Genomic DNA, 19531 nt, shown 5'->3' with positions numbered 1-19531 from the left:
TGAGGAGCGAACTGCGTAAAAGACAATAAACTTGAACACTTGTTGACCACACGGCTTTAATGCACGGAATCATTCTTTTATGACTAATAAAGCCTTCCTGATAATGGTGATTATGTGTAGTTTGCTTTGGTTTGTATAATTGAGGATAATTTCCAAATACAAGCCCCCGGGGGCTTATATTCGGAGGGGCTTATTTTAGGAGTTATTTTTGCGTTTCAGATTTGGGGGGCTTATACACGGAGGAGTTTATTTTCGGAATTTTACTGTATCTCTTGGAAACCTTGTTTGACTTCACATTGAGTTTGCCGGATGTTATTGACTTCCTGTCCTTAATAGCGAAGAACATGTTTCCCAAGAGAAACCCCCGCCGTGAAGAACTCTGATTTGTCTTAACTGGTCTCCGAAGATTATTTCTAACTGGTGTTTGGTGTAGGAAATTACGCTGTTGAGGTTACTTACGAGGCCCTATTTTTCTCAAGAAAAATAATAATTTTGATGTGAAATATTGGTAATGTCGCGTCGAAATGATCGCAACCAGGCAAGGCACAAACAAAAACCGCGTAAAACCGTGTTTAAGCTGTTTTATTTCCCTCAATGCTTTGCACCCTTGCATCAGTTTGTATTTTTTCCGTACTGTTCTTTATACACTTCCAATGTTACTAAGAAGGATTACTTATTTAAAAATCAAGAGCCTCTTCAGTTGGTGATCATTGTCTTTATTCTCGTGACCTTTATGTGTGATTCAGGGGTGATATTGTATGGAGAAATTAGATGCTGCACACCATTAGAGTTGAAAGGGTTAACCAAAGCTTAAAGATATTGAAGAAAAGAATATTATTAGATCTCTCATTCATAAGAATAAAGAAACTGCGACAAATTTTAGGCTTAAACATATTCTCATGAAAAAGGGATCTGAATATAAACCTTACTCCTAGTATATTGCAGCGGAGACTCCTGATTACGCCCCAGTTCATCAAGAATCGCCGTATTCGAGTTCCGTTCCTACACTTGTACTGTAATTTAGGTTAGAAATTTTAGAAATCTGGACAAAAATAAAACGCGCAGAAACATCCTATGATTTACTTTTTTCGTTTTTTCTTTTAATTGAGAAAAGGTCGGCTTGGGATGGTAAAATTTTATTGATCTATTTTTTATTTGTTTTTGTAAATAATGCTACAAGCTGTATTTATATGCAGTGAAATCGCACTCCAAGCGGTCTGGTAACTTGAAAAAAGGTCCAATCCGATTCCATATTATAATCCTGATGGTTTCTATTGAGATTACTCCCTTATTTCTATCCAGTCCTCTTTATGTCGGACGTTGTTAGATGTATTTATACATAGGGGCATTTTCTGTGTATCAGTGCGTAATGGCTGATCTCAGTAGTTTGTATCACGCGACGCCGTTTAATTGTATCGTGTGGGCGTGTTTTATTCTTCCGTGAACCTCCTACACAGCTTTTTGTCGAAACCATGAAAGTACCCCTTAAACAGTTTCTTCAGATTATGACCTTCTCAGGCAGCGAAAATTCAACATTACGATGGAAGATTTGCTCGGTCGCAATTTAATACAACTCTCTTTTATCGCTGTCTCGGTCTAAAACGCTACCTAGAACTGAGATATGACAAATTTAAGAATGGACCATTAAAAAAACCCACATACTGTTATTAGGAGATTCTTTCAGCACTACAGAATGTTAGAGATTTTGCGTTCGCTCTTTTTGGTAAAGTGTAAGGAAAACATTTATTTCTGACACCCCATTTCGCCCTTTTTACATAGCCTCACGAATCTCAACGGAAGATGTTTATTTAATCTATCCTCTTATCTTCACCAGAAATTATGAAATATTGAAGACTTAAAAAACCTCGCTGATGAAAATGTAATCTCGTTTTAAGTCACTTGTATTTGATATTGATTTCTAAAATTATGGGAAATTTAAGTTGCTGACAGCGACCACATCTGAATCACATTACGAGCAGAAACTCAATACCTCAGCGCTGTTCTTTAATTTTGGTATACTAATTTACACATTTATTCGCTGTGAATGTTTGTCTTCATATTACAAAGTTTTGATGAACTTCGACGGCGAAACATTTCAGAATGCTCTTGAAAGAGTGAAACCCCATGTTTCAAAAGTTTCAATGGGACTGCATTAAGACCCGCCATCGTTCTTTAACAGAAGTGCAGTGAAATAGGACGGTGTTTTATTCGGTCAACAATTCCTCGAATTAGCATGACAGTAGATTAACAGTTGCAAGAAAAAAAAGAAAGAAAGAAAAAACGTGCTTGAAATAGAAGTCGCATTGAGTTTTATTTCTTTTTGTCGCTATCATGGTGAAACCACGATCACTGTTTAAATGAACTTACGTTCTTTATCGCCAAACATTCGAATTGCGGTTCTTTGTGCGAAAGAAACAATAAAGATCGAGAAGTCTCAAGCCAAAGACATTAATCTTTTCATATAACCATGCCACAAAGCCATCAACAGCGAAAATTTTATTTCAGTAATTGGTCAAGCGGAGTATTTCATAAATTGAGGAATAAATATTAGCCTGGAGTCGTGATGAATAATTGATTCACCTACTCGAAATAAACCGCCGTTCTCTACAATAATTACATTTGGCTGTCGATCTTTCCTCAATAAAAAGGTTTGAATTAAAATAAAGGAACGAAAAATAAGTGATATAACAATATTGATTTTCGCGGCACGTGTGCAAACAGCTTCTTCGCCGGCGCGATTTGAAATAATTTTTGTGAGCACAGTACATATTGAAATATTCCTATAATTATAAGAATATGAGGAGGTTTTGTAATTATTGATGTTATCTTCGACAAGATGTACCATCAAGTAAATATTTTATGTTAATAGTATTTGAGAGAAGCCTAAGCGGACAGAATAAAAAGCAAACGATTCCGAAAAGTCGTTTTTGCATTCTTATCTATTCTAAGAACGAGTTACCATGTCGGTGGTAACACATTGTCATGTGCTGCGCAAAAATGGAAATTGCATTTACATTACTTTCAGTAACTCATGACATTTTTATTTTTACGTTCTAGGTATATTTTGGTTTAATGCATTAGCTAGTATGTGGTCGCACATTAAAATGATAATGTTCGCTCTAATTCGTTTTTGTTATGCAAAATTCTCTTTACACAACAACTGTACCTCTCTTTTTGTTTTTCACCCGTGAATTTCATTAGCTTTCTTTAAAGAACTCCTGGCTAACAAAATTCGACAGAAGCTAAGAAATAATGCACCGCTTCGTAGAGTTTCTTAATTTTCATAAGCAATGGCCAGTGTCTTTAAGTTGAGTTATATCATTAATACCGTGTCGGCTCTTTATCGGTGTGTTCGAATGTACACGAGTTAACAACTTGTCCGGAAAATCTCCTTCTCCTGAATACATTAATCTATTTGAATTATTCATGTGGCCTTTCTTTAAATTTACAATTCTAAAATGACAGTGCGTAGAAAACAATAAAAACAGTATTCACCCTAGCACCTGTCATGTCGTTGCTGAATGTCGCCCACTCTGGTAGAGCGAACAGAAATCTTTCATCAACCCATTCGATTTTAAACGAGTTTGCGTCGATGAAGATCTGACAAGCGATTCGTCCCAACGAAATTACATGTTCGCTGAATTTATGCGATACCTCTCAGAGACTTAAAAGGACATCAATTGCTCGTTTTTCCAATTGCTTTATTGCCATCTGGGAGAGCGAATGGAGATCAATCCTGGATTGAATCACATCAACGAACAAGCGAGCAACAATTCATCTGTTCAGGCCCCAAAGCCATGTCTTAGAGGAGAAAGCAATGATAAGGGACGAAGGATTATTATCAATGTTAGCGGCCTGAGGTTTGAAACCTACGAACGCACGCTTTCTCAATTCCCGGCTACACTTCTCGGTTGTGCAGCGAAAAGAGAATTCTACTTTGACATCGAAAACAATGAATATTTTTTCGACAGAAATCGCTCATCGTTTGAGGCCATATTATTTTTTTATCAGTCTAATGGCAAACTTGTTCGGCCAAGCGGTGTTCCGTTGTATGTTTTCTCGGAAGAGGTCAGATTTTTTGAACTTGGTAAGGAACATCTTCAGCGGTTAGAGATCGAAGAGGGATATATAACTGAAGAGAAACCAGTATTGCCCACAAACCAAACTCAAAGGAGAATATGGGAATTATTCGAATATCCGGACAGTTCAATGCCGGCGCGTTTTTTAGCTATGTGGTCAGTGTCTGTGATTTTACTCTCTATCGTGGTATTCTGTCTCGAGACTTTACCAAGTATAAGATGTGCGACTGATCCAAGTGGAACTGGTTGTGAAGCATACGGTGGAACCCCTCAACCCGAGAAAATGTGGTACACTGTAATCGAAATTCTGTGTATTTCATGGTTCACCCTTGAGTATGTTGTCAGGTTATTGTCTTCACCGCAAAAGTTGGTCTTTATTCGCACATTTTTGAATATCATTGACCTTGTTGCGATTTTACCCTACTACATTACGCTTCCAATGAACGAAGCCCGCGTAACCTCGTTGGCTGTGCTACGAGTTATTCGTCTTGTCCGTGTCTTCCGTATATTTAAACTTTCACGTCATTCAAAAGGCTTACAAGTCCTTGGCTACACGCTGCGGTCAAGCTCAAGAGAACTGGCCATGCTCATCTTTTTCCTCTTGATTGGAGTAGTACTGTTCGCGAGTGCAGTTTTTTACGCGGAACAAGACAACAAAAAGAGCCAGTTCAGAAGTATCCCTGATGCATTCTGGTGGGCAGTAGTTACCATGACAACAGTGGGGTAGGTTAAGAATTTTCATTTATAGAAGTTGTAAATTTGAAACCGATGACCGAGTTGTTGTCGCTTGAAGCATAATTGTGATTTTCCGTGAACTGGGAGGCTCCCTCTCGATCTAAGCAAAGCTGTGATCATATTTGAAAAGGATTATTCTATGTAATATTATGAACATGAGACTCTTTCGAATACGTTACAATTAAAAGGAAAATTAACCTTTAACTTATGTACTTTTTATCATTGTGAAAAATTCTCCGAAATTCAATTTAATCCGGCTGTTTACAGAAGATAGAATGAAGTTTAAAACAAGATTCATACATAAGTAAGAAAGTTTTGGCTCTAGAGGAAGTCGTTTATCATTCTTTCAATATACGCGCAGGAAAAGACCTGGTCGTAAATATTGACGAACTCTTTTTTTTTCTTGCCTTAATTGGCTTGCTTAAAAGTAAATCATTCTATATTTTATCGCTCCAATTTTTTCCTTTTATTTAAAGAAAATTTGTACCATGGGTTCGGTCGCCAGCGCGATCAAAAATTAATGAACGCATAGGAATAATTAAAATTTTTAGCAAATAAATTTTACATTTTTATTTTAGCAATACCTTGTTTGCTATGTTTATTCGGAATTCAACTTAAATGGTCGTTGAAGCTCAAAAAAATCGCCACAAAATAAAATGAGATCCTCGATTTAACTTTCCTGATTCGAGACAAATGATTTTATCTATTCACTGATAAGTTCTCCGAATTAGAAAAATTATGAGATAGGGTAAAGTCAAACAGACAGAAACGTATGGCGTAGTGAATTTAATTTGTGTGCATGTTTTATTATTCCCTGGATTTCATGGTTATGGGAAGGAAGAGCTGGATCGTGCAATAAGTTTAAAGAATTGAAACAAATGAGATAAATATTTTTTTTCAACGTAGTTCCATGCTATGAATTTAAGTTTCTCTGAGGAAATGAAAAGAGCTTCTAAAAATGAAAGCACACGCATACATTAGATGTTGTGGACATCGGTGATAACAAAAAAGCCGTCTCCATCGCTTTATGTGTGGTAAATTTGGCCAATATGAACGACGGAAAGGAAGGAACAGAACACTGTAGGAGGTTTTGGTCGAAGTTTTCTTATTCCTGTCGTTATCAAAACCCGCAAGTCCTCTTTTGAAAAGTGTGGCTTAAATTCGATCGATAGTTTTTGAGCGAATGTATCCTCTTTATATTTTCGTAGTTTAGTCAATCTAATTCTCTAGGTATGCAATATAGTGGTTAGATGTTAACTTCCGGATGGTGAAATAAGTTGTGGTTGTAACACTGAAAACAGCAGATAAGCTCTTTGGTGTCTTGTTTCTGAGCACAGACTCGAGCAATGCAAACGTGAACAATTTCACAGCAGGTGTGCTGCTCTACTTGCTTAAGATATTCAGAGTTCATCATACTAATTTTGAGTAAGATCGTTTTTTTTTAAAGCGTAACAAAAATACATTGAAACCTTTTTTGCTGTTGTTTTTATATTGGATCTCTCAGTTATCCACCTGCTTTGTTTTAATCATCTCGACACTCAAGGCTCAAAATAGTACAAATCTACCCACTTCGTGCGCCTAATGAAAATGATATTGGCGGCAACTAAAGCTGCCATTACATAATAAATGCTTTAATAAAAGTCAATCAGTATTTTAAAAAACCAGACGCTTCATTGACAAAGAACTTGCGCCGGGATTAATAGAGGCAGCTTTAATAATTCATATATCGGTGAAATACTTCATCAAAATAGGCATCATTAGTCTATTTAGCCACAGAATTGTGATCATGATTAGTAAACACCTTTTTTATATAAGTGCACAGTAGCCAAGTTTCTTTCATTAGATTGGTAAGACGTCCAAGGCTAACTGAGATGAATAATTGATGAGAGCAGGGTGAAAAAGAAAATAATCAGTTAAATATATGTATATAGTAATTATTAAAATCATGTTTTGAAATCCTGTGGCATCTCTAAAATCTTTTGGTTGAAATACAGACGTGATTAAAGTTGCTTGACCATTAGTTGGATTCAGCTTTTATCTCTAGTCAGTTGAGCACGTATTATCAAGAGAAGTCTCTACTTTTAACGAAATTAAGGTTACGATTATTAAGCGACTGTTTGATAAAAAGCTTGTAGACTCCCTTTTAAAATATTTACGATTTCTTATGCACGAAACGAGATACCACGCGAGAGAAAACCACTTCTATTGGACAAAGAGAGCTCATGTGTAGCAGTCTCCATGCCTTCTTTTCTTCAGTGGAACTCAATTATATCCCTCAGAGTCTGTGAGAACCATACCCTTATTTTTATCTTTTAATGGCCATTTATTCTAGTTTGAGATTAGCCTTCTCCAGGAAGTCTTGGAAGCAAAATTTCGTTTGAAAGACTATCTATAAAGACCATAAGCCAAGGAATATATTAGGAACCTCCCTCTCTTTTCCCCCGAATTTCTTTCCTTCACTGATTGCACAAGCTGCGGTAAAGCTTAGACAGCTACGTTTTAAGCGAACTGAGGGAGTACGACAGCATAACAAATACGTAAATAAATGTCATTTGAATTAAAAATTCCCCAAAGAGGCTCTGTATGGCAAATGAAACCCGTGAATGTTCACAAGGGTTGGAAGTAATCGTTTACTGCATTAGTTTGGGTTTATGTCGCCCTGTGATTACTTTCAAAAAAACCTCCATCCTCTAATCAAAATAGATGCAACACTAAACCAATTTCAACTTGGTCATCCGCGTTTTATCAGACGAGCTGACAGAATCTCAACACGATCAGAGAGTAACATAACGACGGTCTTGAAAGTTAGAGCACCGGATGATATGATGTGAGCACTAAGCTACATTGCCCCCATGTTGTTACTTTTTGAGCACTTAGCCTTGTTTTGCCAATTGGAGGTAAAATACGCGAGATATGTCAGTGAGGTAGAAAAAAATTATGAAAGACAAAAAACAATATCGGGGGTGGGCGCAGATCTGCTCCTCTCTGGTCTCGGAGAGCAAAAACAGAACTAAAAATAAAGTTAAAAATCTGTTTACCTGCAATTCTGTGTAAAACGGAGAAAGGAAGGTCAGTGACATGAATGTTAGGTTTATGCCTGAACCTCAACCATAGACTCTAGTAAAATGTTGTTATCAAAACCCAAACCAGTCAAGAAACATGTTAATATCGCATTTATATCAAGTTCAAATATCTCTTTCTTTTTACAGATACGGAGACATGACTCCTCTCACTTTGGGAGGTAAAATAGTTGGTTCTATCTGCGCTATATCAGGAGTGTTGACCATTGCTCTCCCTGTGCCGGTTATTGTTTCAAATTTCAACTACTTCTACAAAAGGGAGGAATTGAACCAGTCCCTCGATATGGCGGAAAACGGCGAGTGTGGTAGAGACCAAAACGAAGATATTGACGCCTTCAACGGGCCACTGACCAGCCCATCTGGACACATGACACTCAGTTCACCTAATGCGTTTACAGGAATGGAGGAAGTTCGAGTAAAAAATGAGACCCCTGTTTGATCATGTGACTACTCGCGCTGGGCCGCTGACCACTGAGCCCATTTGGGCTCGGCTCATCGAACGTGTTTGGATTTGAAGAGGTTTGTGTATAAACTGAGATCCACGTTCGATCATGTAACTCGATAACCCGTTCTTTAGAAGGAAGCTTAAACAAGTCTATAGAAACATATGTCGCGTTTTAATTGCTACCGCCTTTCTCCGTGTCATCACTTTCCTCACGACTCAACGCGCTCATAAATAGATCACGGTTTATGTACTCAAAGATTACAAGAAAATAGTCAAGACGGTACATGATTAATAGCATAAAGAAGTCATTATTTCTTTCATGACCTCGCCAAGTGGATAGGACGAAATTGTTAAAAAAAAAAGAATGGGCTTCATGGGCGAGCTGAGTCATACGACAATAACAGCGGTGCAGATGTTAAAATTTGATCAGCTAGGGATTTAGTGATGGCAAAGTCTTTGATCCTTTCATTAGTCACTTGACGATGATCAAGTTAGCTCAGAAGTTTTGATCTAAAACAGAAGTGCAGTGGACATGTATCCATGCTTGGTTACATCGAGTCTCACGATGGAACAAACGACAGGATTAATGGGAGTTTTGCCTGAATAAATCCAGTGGTTCAGTGATCCTTGAAATGTCACGCTGAAAAAGACCAGTATAGATTTCTGAGAGCCAAAGAACATAGACTATGGAGAGCAAAGGCACAGGAAAGCCAGCAGACTGGAAAACCTACCCAACTTAAACTACGCATATTTTGCCTTGCTTGTGCGTTTATCAGTGCTGCATTGTCGAGGTACATATTCCTTCTCGTCAGTCGCAACGATAGATTTCTTGGTTTGGATACTCAACCAAAGATCACCGGTCCCGTCGGGCTAAAAGGAATAACACCAGTCAGCGGTTTCGTTCTTTTAAAGTAGACTAAAATTTCTTTGCATATCTTTTAAGTACTTGCTAACTATTGCAGTATTTACATTAAGCGGGAAGACTTAAATTAAGTAAAAAATATTTAATGGAATTTTAATTGCTTGTTTCGGAATTACGTTAAGTTTTCCTCTGACGTTCACTGAATTTGCCGGAAAAATTGGATTCATTCATGGATGATCTTACTTATTGTTCATTTTTATACATGTTCCAACATACGTTTTGTTAATGAAAAGTACGGTGCTTATTGGAATGTTTAATGCTTGGTTCTAAACAGGGCTAAAACAGTCCAAGGAACCTAACAGATGTCTCGGGTAATATGTACATCGTTTTACTATTATAATATCAGTGGTTAAACCGCTGCCAAAAAACTATAAGCTAGCTGTGAATCTTCTTGCGTCTTGAGGACGCAGATTTCCCCGGTTTATTAAGTTCAAATTTTTAGATATTCTCATCAGAACTGACAATTTAAATGGAAAAAGGCTGTGTCTGATCAAACATAAAAACCACATAAAAGCATAAAGACTACTGTTCAACTTTGAAACACTTCTAAAATGTGTACAAATGAACACTATAAAAAGGTTAGCTAGTATGGTGTATAAATTAATCAATTAATTGTGGTTCTATAAGGAAACTAACTGAGAAGTATACTTTGTTCACCACATAATTTATATCTCGCTATTGGAAAGTGTGTTTTGAAATATACTTTTCAACGCAGTTTGATAATCTGAGAAAAAACCTTTCGAAAAACAATTAGGGACGTCACCATTTTGAAACACAACTTGGTAACCTGCCTGCGCAGATATGACGCCACGGAGTCTCATCCAAATGGCGGGAACCTCAACGCGCTTTCCCGCGATTCTTTTCAACGATTTCTACTTGATTATTGCCAAAAATTAATTAATAGCATTTGAATGAAAAGTAATTTTCTGTTTTACTTCTTATTGTTTGATTTTGAAACTCAGAAAACCTTGAACACTTGGATTTGATTCTGACAGGCCAATCCTGTACTAACCAATAATTTTTAACCTCTGGACTTGTTGGGAAAACTCAAAACCACAAGCTGCTTATTGTGGCTGTTTAAGATTCAGTTTCCTGACACCCTATTGGCTTTTTTCCTTTAAAACAATAATACGCTAATAATATATCAGGCCCTCACGGTTTTCTGAGTTTCACAATAAATAGATCGCTAGGGGATGGATGCAAAAGAAATGAGACTGCATGGAGTAAAGCAAACGGAAAGGAAAAAAGATCGGCATACGCGTTTCGAAGGCTAATCGATCAGACAAGAAAGGTCTTAAAGAGCTGAAACACTCCCACTTGATAATTGCTTCTATAAATTTTCAATGGCAAGTATCCAATTATGTGGCTTCTGGTTATACTTATCCTAAAAGCTTTTGTAGTTTCAGAGTATCTAATTAGATTTCAATAGATACTATTTAGTAAGGACCAAGGCCTTGGGACAAAGGTTGCATTAAATGTGTACATAGTTTGATTGAAACTAATAAACGGTGGAGAAGCACATTTATTTTTACTGGCGGGTTTTTATCAATCTACAATATAAACAAATTCACATTTTTGTAATTGCAACGATTTTTTCGTCGACAGACCAGTGTAAAGCTTATTTGGATGGATAAACCAACCAGCGAGTAACACCTCGTAGTAGTGGGGGGAGAGGATAGATGACCCCTCAGACTATATTTTGTTTCGTTGTAAAATGTTCGTAAATCTGACTCAGTTCTTGAAGGAGCATACGATCATGGGCTACCCTCGTAAAAAATTGTAAAGTAGTTCAAGTACTCACATTGTTCTTTTACCTCAAGAGAAATTTAATTTCATTTGACTGTTTACATTCTAGAGCTTAATGCTGACAGACATCAGTTGAAACAAAAACCTTAGAACAATCTTGTGACCTCTCGCGTTTATTGTTTTTTAAAATAGGATTTCACTGAGTCACAGACGTTCCATTCTGACTACAAAAGGCTCAATTTTGTTTCACAGTAGATTCTTAAAAGCATTTTTTAAACAGCTATGATACTTTTACAGTATGGGTCGAAGGAGAGAAACACTCTCTGAAAGTGGATTTTCAAGTTTAAAGCAAGTAGGTTCCCTGAGCCGGATGTGACCAGACAGTTGTCGGTTTCGATTCGTATCGTTTGACTGTCAAGCCTTCAGGCGCTTTTCCAAAATAAACCATCAATTTCAAAGGTCATCGACTGACAGCTTTATGGTAATAAGAATGAACGCTCGTGCTGTTTCTATGATGAACCTAGTGGATTTGTTAGCTTTCTTGTCCTCAAGCTGATTTCTTCACTGTTTTGTCTTTTTCTCCGCCATTACAAAAGAATTCAAAAGCAAGAGATGACACGCCATGTTGATTTAGATCGCTCACAGCATCAGAAAGCTTTTCACATTTGACAACCCGACGAAGACGTCGAAGACGAAACAGAAGCACGAGTCTGGTAAGAAAACACTGAATCAATTTCGTATAGCTATGTTACATTTAAAGAAATATCTCTCAGTGAAAGCTTAAAAAGTTTCGCATTTATGGCCGAAGAATGACTTGCCATATTGTTTAGTTTCCGTAGTGTGCTGACTACGGGGCTATAAAAGTGGGAACTAATTATATACATGTATGCTTTAAACGCGTCTCCCTTAGAAACATTCACTGCACCTAACTTATATTAAGTCATACATATTGTTTTCAAAATGTACTTCGCTGCCATTTTCTAAGGACCGTTGTGATTTCCAGAATCCATCACACAACAAATTGCGGAAAGAGGCATCTTCGTAATCGTCACTAGCAAAGTCAGTCCAAATTTTACTATGCGCCGCGTTTGTACATCAAAATATATTTCAGATTCTTTATCATGAATTTCAATTGAAGTGTATTCAGTTTATTCATCAGCTTTTATTTGACGATTTTAAGAGGTGCATCGAGCTACGCCATCAAAAAGTTTAGATTAAAACAAAGCCATTTTATGCAGAAATGTCAATCCCAGCTGGATCACGTTACTAAAAATTTGTTTCTTGATTAGTTGTTAGAATTGTTTTAGAGCATAGAGACACATAAGCCACATGCCTGAAAGAGGTATATGTATCATGTATAGACACAAGGAAAAGACGTGTAACACAGCTTCAAAGCTGTCGCCAATTTCTGATTACGTGATGTCCTGTTTTCCAACTGAGTCAAAACGATTATGCGCAAACAAGATTTATTTTGACTCGCGTGACATACTGAGCTTGACCAAGCGTAACGACCACTTTGGTGACCTATTATTGGAACGCATTTTTCGAAGGCCTGTTGAGAAGAGACAGAAAGCAGTTAGGAAACTCAGACTTAAAAGGAATTTTCGGAATGTTCTGCAGAAGGGTCGTCTTAAAGACCCCTCCCCATCCCACTCCCCACCATCCCTGATATTAATTTCAAAGAGGCCCTTCGCCCCAACCTTAAAGTTCAAATGGTAAGTTCAAATTGTATTTTTCGACAGGAAAAAGTGAAAAAAGGACACTGATAAGAGTTGGCAGATAATTGAGTGGCTAGTGTGTTGCGATCTCATATTTTGCCGAGAGCTTTCGTAAACCTGACTGATCCTTAAGAACCGATTTCAATTCGTATAAGCCGTCAAAAATCCGCCGACATATTATTGAGATTGTTCGTCCGCATAAAATGTGACAAAAGTTTAATCAACGATGTTATTTTAGAATACTAACAAACAAATCATTTAAATTTCCTTTTAAGAAGAAAATTGCACCAACGACTGGAGGAACCATGGGAAGCAAAACCAGGGAGCTTATCCTTCTGATCTGGAAGTCTCAAACATACTTTGGGCAGCTTCAAGTTGGTGTATGGTTCGTTTCGTATTTGGCAACTTTAATAGGATTGGAAGTACTTTATTCTCGAGGCAGTTACCTTATTTGCAACGGCACAACAGAGTATCTTGATGTGAAATGTCCTGAAAGTGACAGCCCCGCCTTGAAAATGCAACGGCCTTTCATAAGAATATATGGCGGCGTTTATTTTGCCATTTTGTTAATTTACACTCTTTACATTGTTCCCAGGCTTTGGCGATTCCGCAGGAGAAAAAACACAACACCGTTATGTGGTCTTTACGCCGTTTATTGCTTGCAACTCTTTGTAAGACTTTTTTATAACGTTATAATGTTTTTCGTTTACATCTCCCTTGTCTTTTACACATTCCCAGTTCGTCTAAACTGTGTCGTTCCCGGCTTGGAAGATGCAAGTATCACCTGTGTTGATAAGTTTCGAACAGCGAAATCTGCCCTGCAGACCACAGTCTTACTAGTTATTGTGGTGCTAACATTGTTCTCTCTACTTGAATTCATATTCCTGTTGAGTCTCACAAGGTCGAGAAGTAGAACAATCTTCATTGGAGATGCAAACCAACGGAAAGAGCACCTTGATAATGGCTGTTGGTGTGAATGTGTTATGCCAACGGATCAACAGTTTGGCTTGTTTCGCCTCCACTTGAGCGAGGTGTGTGAGTATCGCGAGCCTTCTTGCGAATATGTTAGCCCTTTAAGAGAATATCTGGTTGACATGAGGAATATTTACTCGACGAAAACAGAATATATCGACAGTTCTCCCCTTGACAACGTCGATGCCTTGAAACTGGACGATATGTTTACAAGACCAGTGTTGTCAGGGGTAAAATGCCCCAAAACTATGGCAAACAAATATTTAGCTGCAAAAAATTCAGAGAGTCTGGAGGCTTTTGGGAGTATTTCGATAACAGGCAAGGCAGGAATGGGAAAGACCACCTTAGCTCAAAAAATCGTCAGAGGCTGGGCAAAGGAAGAGTCGTCACTCACGTCACGCATCAAGATTCTGCTTTGCTTCGATTTTAAAGCTCTGGAAGACTCTCCTGGCGACGGAATTTCGTTCGAGGATTTAATCCGCCGCCAGGTTTCTTTAGATCTTCCAAAAGACCTCATTGATTTTGTGAAAAGAAATCCCAAGGCGACGCTAATTGTGGTTGACAACGTCTGCGAACCAAAATCTGGATGCCAGGAATCTGACTTCGCCGATAGTTTTGAAGAAAAAATGCCCTTTTCAGCCTTGTTGAAGAAACTTGTGACTGGAAAAATCTTAAAGGGTGCAACAGTTCTAACCTTGTCTAGGCTTACAGAGAACAGTGTTGCAGATTTGTTCGGCGTTGCAAGTCAAACAGAACTCATGGGATTTTCTCCGAGTGAAATCAATGGGTACATTAAGAAGTATTTCTCAAACAGTGACGATTGTGAAGACGACGAGTTGGCCACTGCCAGGTTGAAAGAGAATTTGACAGACAACACACTTTCCATATGTTGTGTTCCACTACATTGCTTCTACATTTGCACTCTCATGAAATGGTTAAGAGGCTCCAATGGCGCAGTTGTGCCAGAGACCGCAGGGAACCTCCCTGAAACCATCACCGAACTCTATATTGGCATAGCACAAATGATTTCCAGCTTGCAACAGACTACCAGGAAGCCAACCAGCCTGAGTGCAATAGAAACGCACATACCAAGCTCACAAAATGTTGTAGAGGCCTCTTCAGAAGACTCAAGGTCACCACCGGAAACTGCTACGACATCAACTCAAAGCTTTCCTACGCAGGGTCTCACCCAGCGAAAAACATCCTCAAAAAAGCAGTTTGCTCTTCATAACCTGGCAGAAATTGACACAAAAGTCTGCTCTTTGGCAATGCAGAGTATTGATGAGGAAATGACTGTGTTTGACGTTGATTACCTTCGCTCCATGTTATCTGAGGAAGCAATTCCGCGTTACTTCAAAAGAACGAGACAAACAGATGACTCCGAAAAGGTGCAGTTCACTTTCCGATGCGACTTTCTTCGGGAATTTCTCGCAGCCTACTTTGTTGTGTCCGACAGGTCATTAAAAAGGCTAAAGAAGTTAGTCGAGCAAGTAAAGAATAACAGTTCGAGAAAGCGAGACCAAGTGCTTCAGTTTGCTTGCGGTTTGCAATTTTGTGATTCACAGGCCTCAGACCGAAAAAAGAAAGAAATGATTGATCTCGTCAAAGGGTTGTACAGTGTGTCTCAATCTGAAGACAAGAGAAGGCAAAAAGAACTTCAGCTATTAATGTTGAAATGTGCGGCCGAGATAAAGGATGAAAAGATCTCACGTGAAGTGGCGAGCAAGATGATCCCTATCGTTGAGTTTTCTGGCTGTGAGATTGGAGTTGCAGAATGCTCTGCTCTCGCAAATGTGTTAGGGACGTCACCATTCGCTTCCATCAGTAGTGTAGATTTATCGGATAACACAATCAGCGTGATGGGCGCACGTCAACTCACGCAGAAATTATTGCTTCCTGGTAAGGGCCCAACAGAAGACTTGAATGTACAAGGCAACGTTCTGGGTGATGAGGGACTAAAGGAACTTACTGAAGCTCTTAAGAAAAGGGAATGTAGGCTGAAGACGTTAAACGTAGCTGACAATTACATAACAAGCGATGGTGTATCAAAGTTATCGTTAGCACTTGAGTCAAACACTTGTTTAGAAGAGTTGAACCTAAGCTGTAATGAGATCTGTAGTCAAGGCGTTGAACATCTATCAAAAGTTCTCCAAAACGAAAATGGTAAAATCACTAAGTTGAATCTATCCTGGAACGATATTGGAGACGACGGAGTGATGTGTTTGGCGTCATTTAGACAAAGCACGCTTAATCTTGCTTGGAACAACATTGGTATGAGAGGCGTTTATTCCTTCATCTCGATATTTCATACGTTAAAGAATTTAGAGGAACTTGATCTGAGTGGAAATACCGTTGAGTCAGTGGGATTAGAAGCACTGTTGCCTTGTTTCATGGATACAAACTGCAAGTTAAAGTGTCTGGAGTTGAACCACTGCAAAATACAAGACGAGGGAGTCATCCATTGCTTAAAGGTGTTAAACTGTTTGCATAATCAAATCACACGTTTAGGCCTCGCTGGCAACAATATCACAAACGCTGGAGCAGAGAAAATAGCAGAGGCTCTAACTTCCTTAGAATGCAGGATCATCATTCTAAACTTGAGCTCCAACCTCATCGGTGACAGCGGAGTAGAAAGTCTTTCTAAAAGCCTGAGTAGTCCAAACTGTGGCCTACGAGAACTTGATTTGAGCCACAATCAAATTCAGTGTAAGGGCTGCAAATGTTTAGCAGCAGCAATCAGAAAGCCCAACTGTTTACAGTGTTTAAACCTTGAAGGTAACCATATTGGTGATGAAGGAGCTGCAAAATTGTTGTCTGCTCTCAGGATTCATAGCAACAAACTCCAAACTTTGGTGCTGGATTCAAATGACATTGGTGATGAGGGCATCGCTGGCTTACCACATACATTTAGAAGTCCTCATTGCAAGCTGGGTCGTCTTGACTTGGGAAGAAACATTATCAGTCAAAACAGCATCACAACCGTCAGCGAAGCATTGAAGAGTCCCTTCTGCCATCTGGAACATCTGCGCCTGAAAGATTCACGATTAAGCGAATCATTCGATACAAAGAAAAGCCTTCGAGCCAGTAAGCTGACCGATAAAGTATAAGTTGGTGATTTTCGCATTCTCTTATTTTATTATCGAATTGATAGCAGTTACTAAGTCTTTCAAAAACTTTAAGTTACCATGGAGTCGAATTTTGTTTCTCGTAATCGCATTGATATCGAGTTGTGTTGACCTGGAGATAGATGAAGGGGTAAGTTTCTAAAGAAACTGTGGTGCTGCGTCGGTGGGAGAGTATAGCAGGTAATTTAGTGTTAACAACTGGGTTGAAAACGTAAATTAGCCACCGTAAAGAGTAAAAAAGCTGACGTTTCGAGCGTTAGCCCTAGCCCTATCGCTCTGACGAAGGGCTAACGCTCGAAACGTCAGCTTTTTTACTCTTTACGGTGGCTAATTTACGTTTTCAACCCAGTTGTTAACACTAAATTACCTGCTGACCTGGAGATAGTCTGCGTGGTCTAGCGTTTTATTTTATTTTGGAATATGATGACTTAGACGGCTCGAGATTTTATTGAGCTGTTAGGTTTCAGCAAGTTAAGATATGAGTCTTTTCATACCAGGTCGCGCAAGCTGGAACATGTGAAAAATTGTCTGATTTGGCTGCAAACTTGTCGTTATGCTTGTACGTAAACATTTCAGTTTTCTTTCTTAGTCGTAGCTTTCAGTTCTTGATTGTTCGAGGATTTGATAACGGTATCCAACTACTTAATGAACAGAGAGAAAAGCGTAATTCTTGAATATTTCCCTATTAAACTGAGACCACCTTGTGTGGTATGTAGTTTCTTCCAAACATAGCTTTCCCGAGCGATCCTTTTTCATAATCAAGTGATCTTATTCAGATCTAATTAGAAAACACTACACAGCAAAACTCTATTCGATGATTTCTTAATCTGCAGGTCCGAAGTTTCTGTTTGGATATTAGAAAACTCCAATCTACGGAGAAGAAACTAAAAAATAAAGACAGGAATATCTCACAATTTTTGTGTTGCATTGATTTTTTTAGAGGGGAATTAAATAAGAATAAACTAAAACGGAAAGGAAAGAGGTCAACGAAATACCAGACTGCAAAACCATTTTGCATCAACTGATTTCGATGAAAAGAGAGAGGACGTTTGGATTCGCGATAACATCAATAAATCAGAAATACTAACAAACGTCAGTCTGCTCAAAAGTTTCACAATCTTCAAAGAAAAGCATTTTGTTTGAATGTTTTCCTGAATTAATGACTTGCCTGACTTTATATACCGGGTTCTGAAATAACTTATAATTAACTGATAGATGTAGCAGAAGGGTAAAGTGAATGGGTACAGAGGATAATTGAACAGTGGGCACAGCGGACCAGTGGGTGCAGTGCACCAGAGGAACAGTGGGAACAGAGGAATAGTAGGAACGGACACTAGTGGACCAGTGGACCAGTGGACCAGTGGACCAGTGGACCAGTGGACCAGTGGACCAGTGGACCAGTGGACCAGTGGACCAGTGGACCAGTGGACCAGTGGACCAGTGGACCAGTGGACCAGTGGACCAGTGGACCAGTGGACCAGTGGACCAGTGGACCAGTGGACCAGTGGACCAGTGGACCAGTGGACCAGTGGACCAGTGGACCAGTGGACCAGTGGACCAGTGGACCAGTGGACCAGTGGACCAGTGGACCAGTGGACCAGTGGACCAGTGGACCAGTGGACCAGTGGACCAGTGGACCAGTGGACCAGTGGACCAGTGGACCAGTGGACCAGTGGACCAGTGGACCAGTGGACCAGTGGACCAGTGGACCAGTGGACCAGTGGACCAGTGGACCAGTGGAACAGTGGGCACAGAGGACCAAAGAAACACTGGGAACAGAGGACCAGTGGATACAGAGGACCAGAGGAACAATGGGAACAGAGGACCGGTGGGTACAGAGGACCACAGGAACAGTAGGTAGAGAGGACCAGAGGGCACAGAAGACCAGTGGGTGCAGACGACCAGAGGAACAGTGGGAACAGAGGACCAATGGGTACAGAGGACCAGAGGAACAGTGGGTAAGAGGACCAGTGGGCACAGTGGACCTGAGGAGCAGTGGGTGAGAGGACCAGTTGGTACAGAGGACTAGTGGGAACAGAGGACCAGAGGAACAGTGAGAACAGAGGACCAGTGGGTACAGAGGACCAGAGGAACAGTGGGAACAGAGGACCAGTGGGAACAGAGGACCAGTGGGAACAGAGGACCAGTGGGTACAGAGGACCAGAGGAACAGTGGGAACAGAAGACCAGAGGAACGGTAGGAACAGAGGACCAGTGGGAACAGAGGACCAGAGGAACAGCAGGGACAGAGGACCAGTGGGTACAGTACTGTACAGGTCTGTACCCACTGTTCCATTGGTCCTCTGTGCCCACTGTTCCTCTGGTCCTCTGTACCCACTATTCCATTGGTTCTCTGTTCCTACTTTTCCATTGTACTACTAATTCTCTGTGCCCTCTGTTCCTCTGGTCCTCTGTGCCCACTGTGCCCACTGTTTACTGATCCTCTATACCCACTCACTTTACCATTCTGCTACACCTATCTGTTAATTATTAGTTATTTCAGAACCCGGTATATGAGAGACTACCCGACTTTCTTCTTCCGATCGTTTGTCACAGATAAAGTGAAAAAAAAATGTTGCTTCTAAATATACCACTATTTATATATCAACTGACGAAGCAATGTCTTTTCTCATCCAAATTTTTACGAGAAAGTCAAAAGATTTTTCATGTGGCGGCTAGATCCAGAGAGCAGGGCGCCAATGTGACAAAA

The 19531-nt window shown here is 39.5% G+C and overlaps 2 protein-coding genes across 3 annotated transcripts; both read left to right on the top strand.

The window, feature by feature from the left end:
- Positions 1-3503: 3503 nt before the first annotated feature.
- LOC131798571 (potassium voltage-gated channel subfamily A member 2-like) lies at positions 3504-10772 on the top strand. Its single transcript, XM_059116233.2, has 2 exons — positions 3504-4802; positions 8024-10772. Exons 1-2 carry the CDS (start codon positions 3724-3726, stop codon positions 8331-8333), a joined length of 1389 nt encoding a protein of 462 aa, XP_058972216.1. The 5' UTR covers positions 3504-3723; the 3' UTR covers positions 8334-10772.
- Positions 10773-11452: 680 nt separating this feature from the next.
- Positions 11453-17037, top strand: LOC131798531 (protein NLRC3-like). Of its 2 annotated transcripts, none has more exons than XM_066171318.1 (2): positions 11453-11720; positions 13004-17037. In XM_066171318.1, the coding sequence occupies exon 2, from the start codon at positions 13031-13033 to the stop codon at positions 16802-16804; it is 3774 nt and encodes a 1257-aa protein (XP_066027415.1). In that variant the 5' UTR covers positions 11453-11720; positions 13004-13030; the 3' UTR covers positions 16805-17037. The 2 variants fall into 2 exon arrangements, with proteins under 2 accessions (XP_066027415.1, XP_066027414.1); XM_066171317.1 differs by having other exon boundaries at positions 13001-17037.
- Positions 17038-19531: the final 2494 nt, after the last annotated feature.

The sequence above is a fragment of the Pocillopora verrucosa genome, chromosome 8, assembly GCF_036669915.1.
Source record: "Pocillopora verrucosa isolate sample1 chromosome 8, ASM3666991v2, whole genome shotgun sequence".
NCBI classification, from domain to species: Eukaryota; Metazoa; Cnidaria; class Anthozoa; order Scleractinia; family Pocilloporidae; genus Pocillopora; species Pocillopora verrucosa.
This window is presented reverse-complemented; position numbering and strand designations above follow the sequence as displayed.

Coding starts and splice junctions, on each gene's coding strand:
- LOC131798571 (XM_059116233.2), top strand. CDS start 3,724: ATGGAGATCAATCCTGGATTGAATCACATCAACGAACAAGCGAGCAAC. Junction 4,803..8,023: donor GTTACCATGACAACAGTGGG/GTAGGTTAAGAA, acceptor TTCTTTTTACAG/ATACGGAGACATGACTCCTC.
- LOC131798531 (XM_066171318.1), top strand. CDS start 13,031: ATGGGAAGCAAAACCAGGGAGCTTATCCTTCTGATCTGGAAGTCTCAA.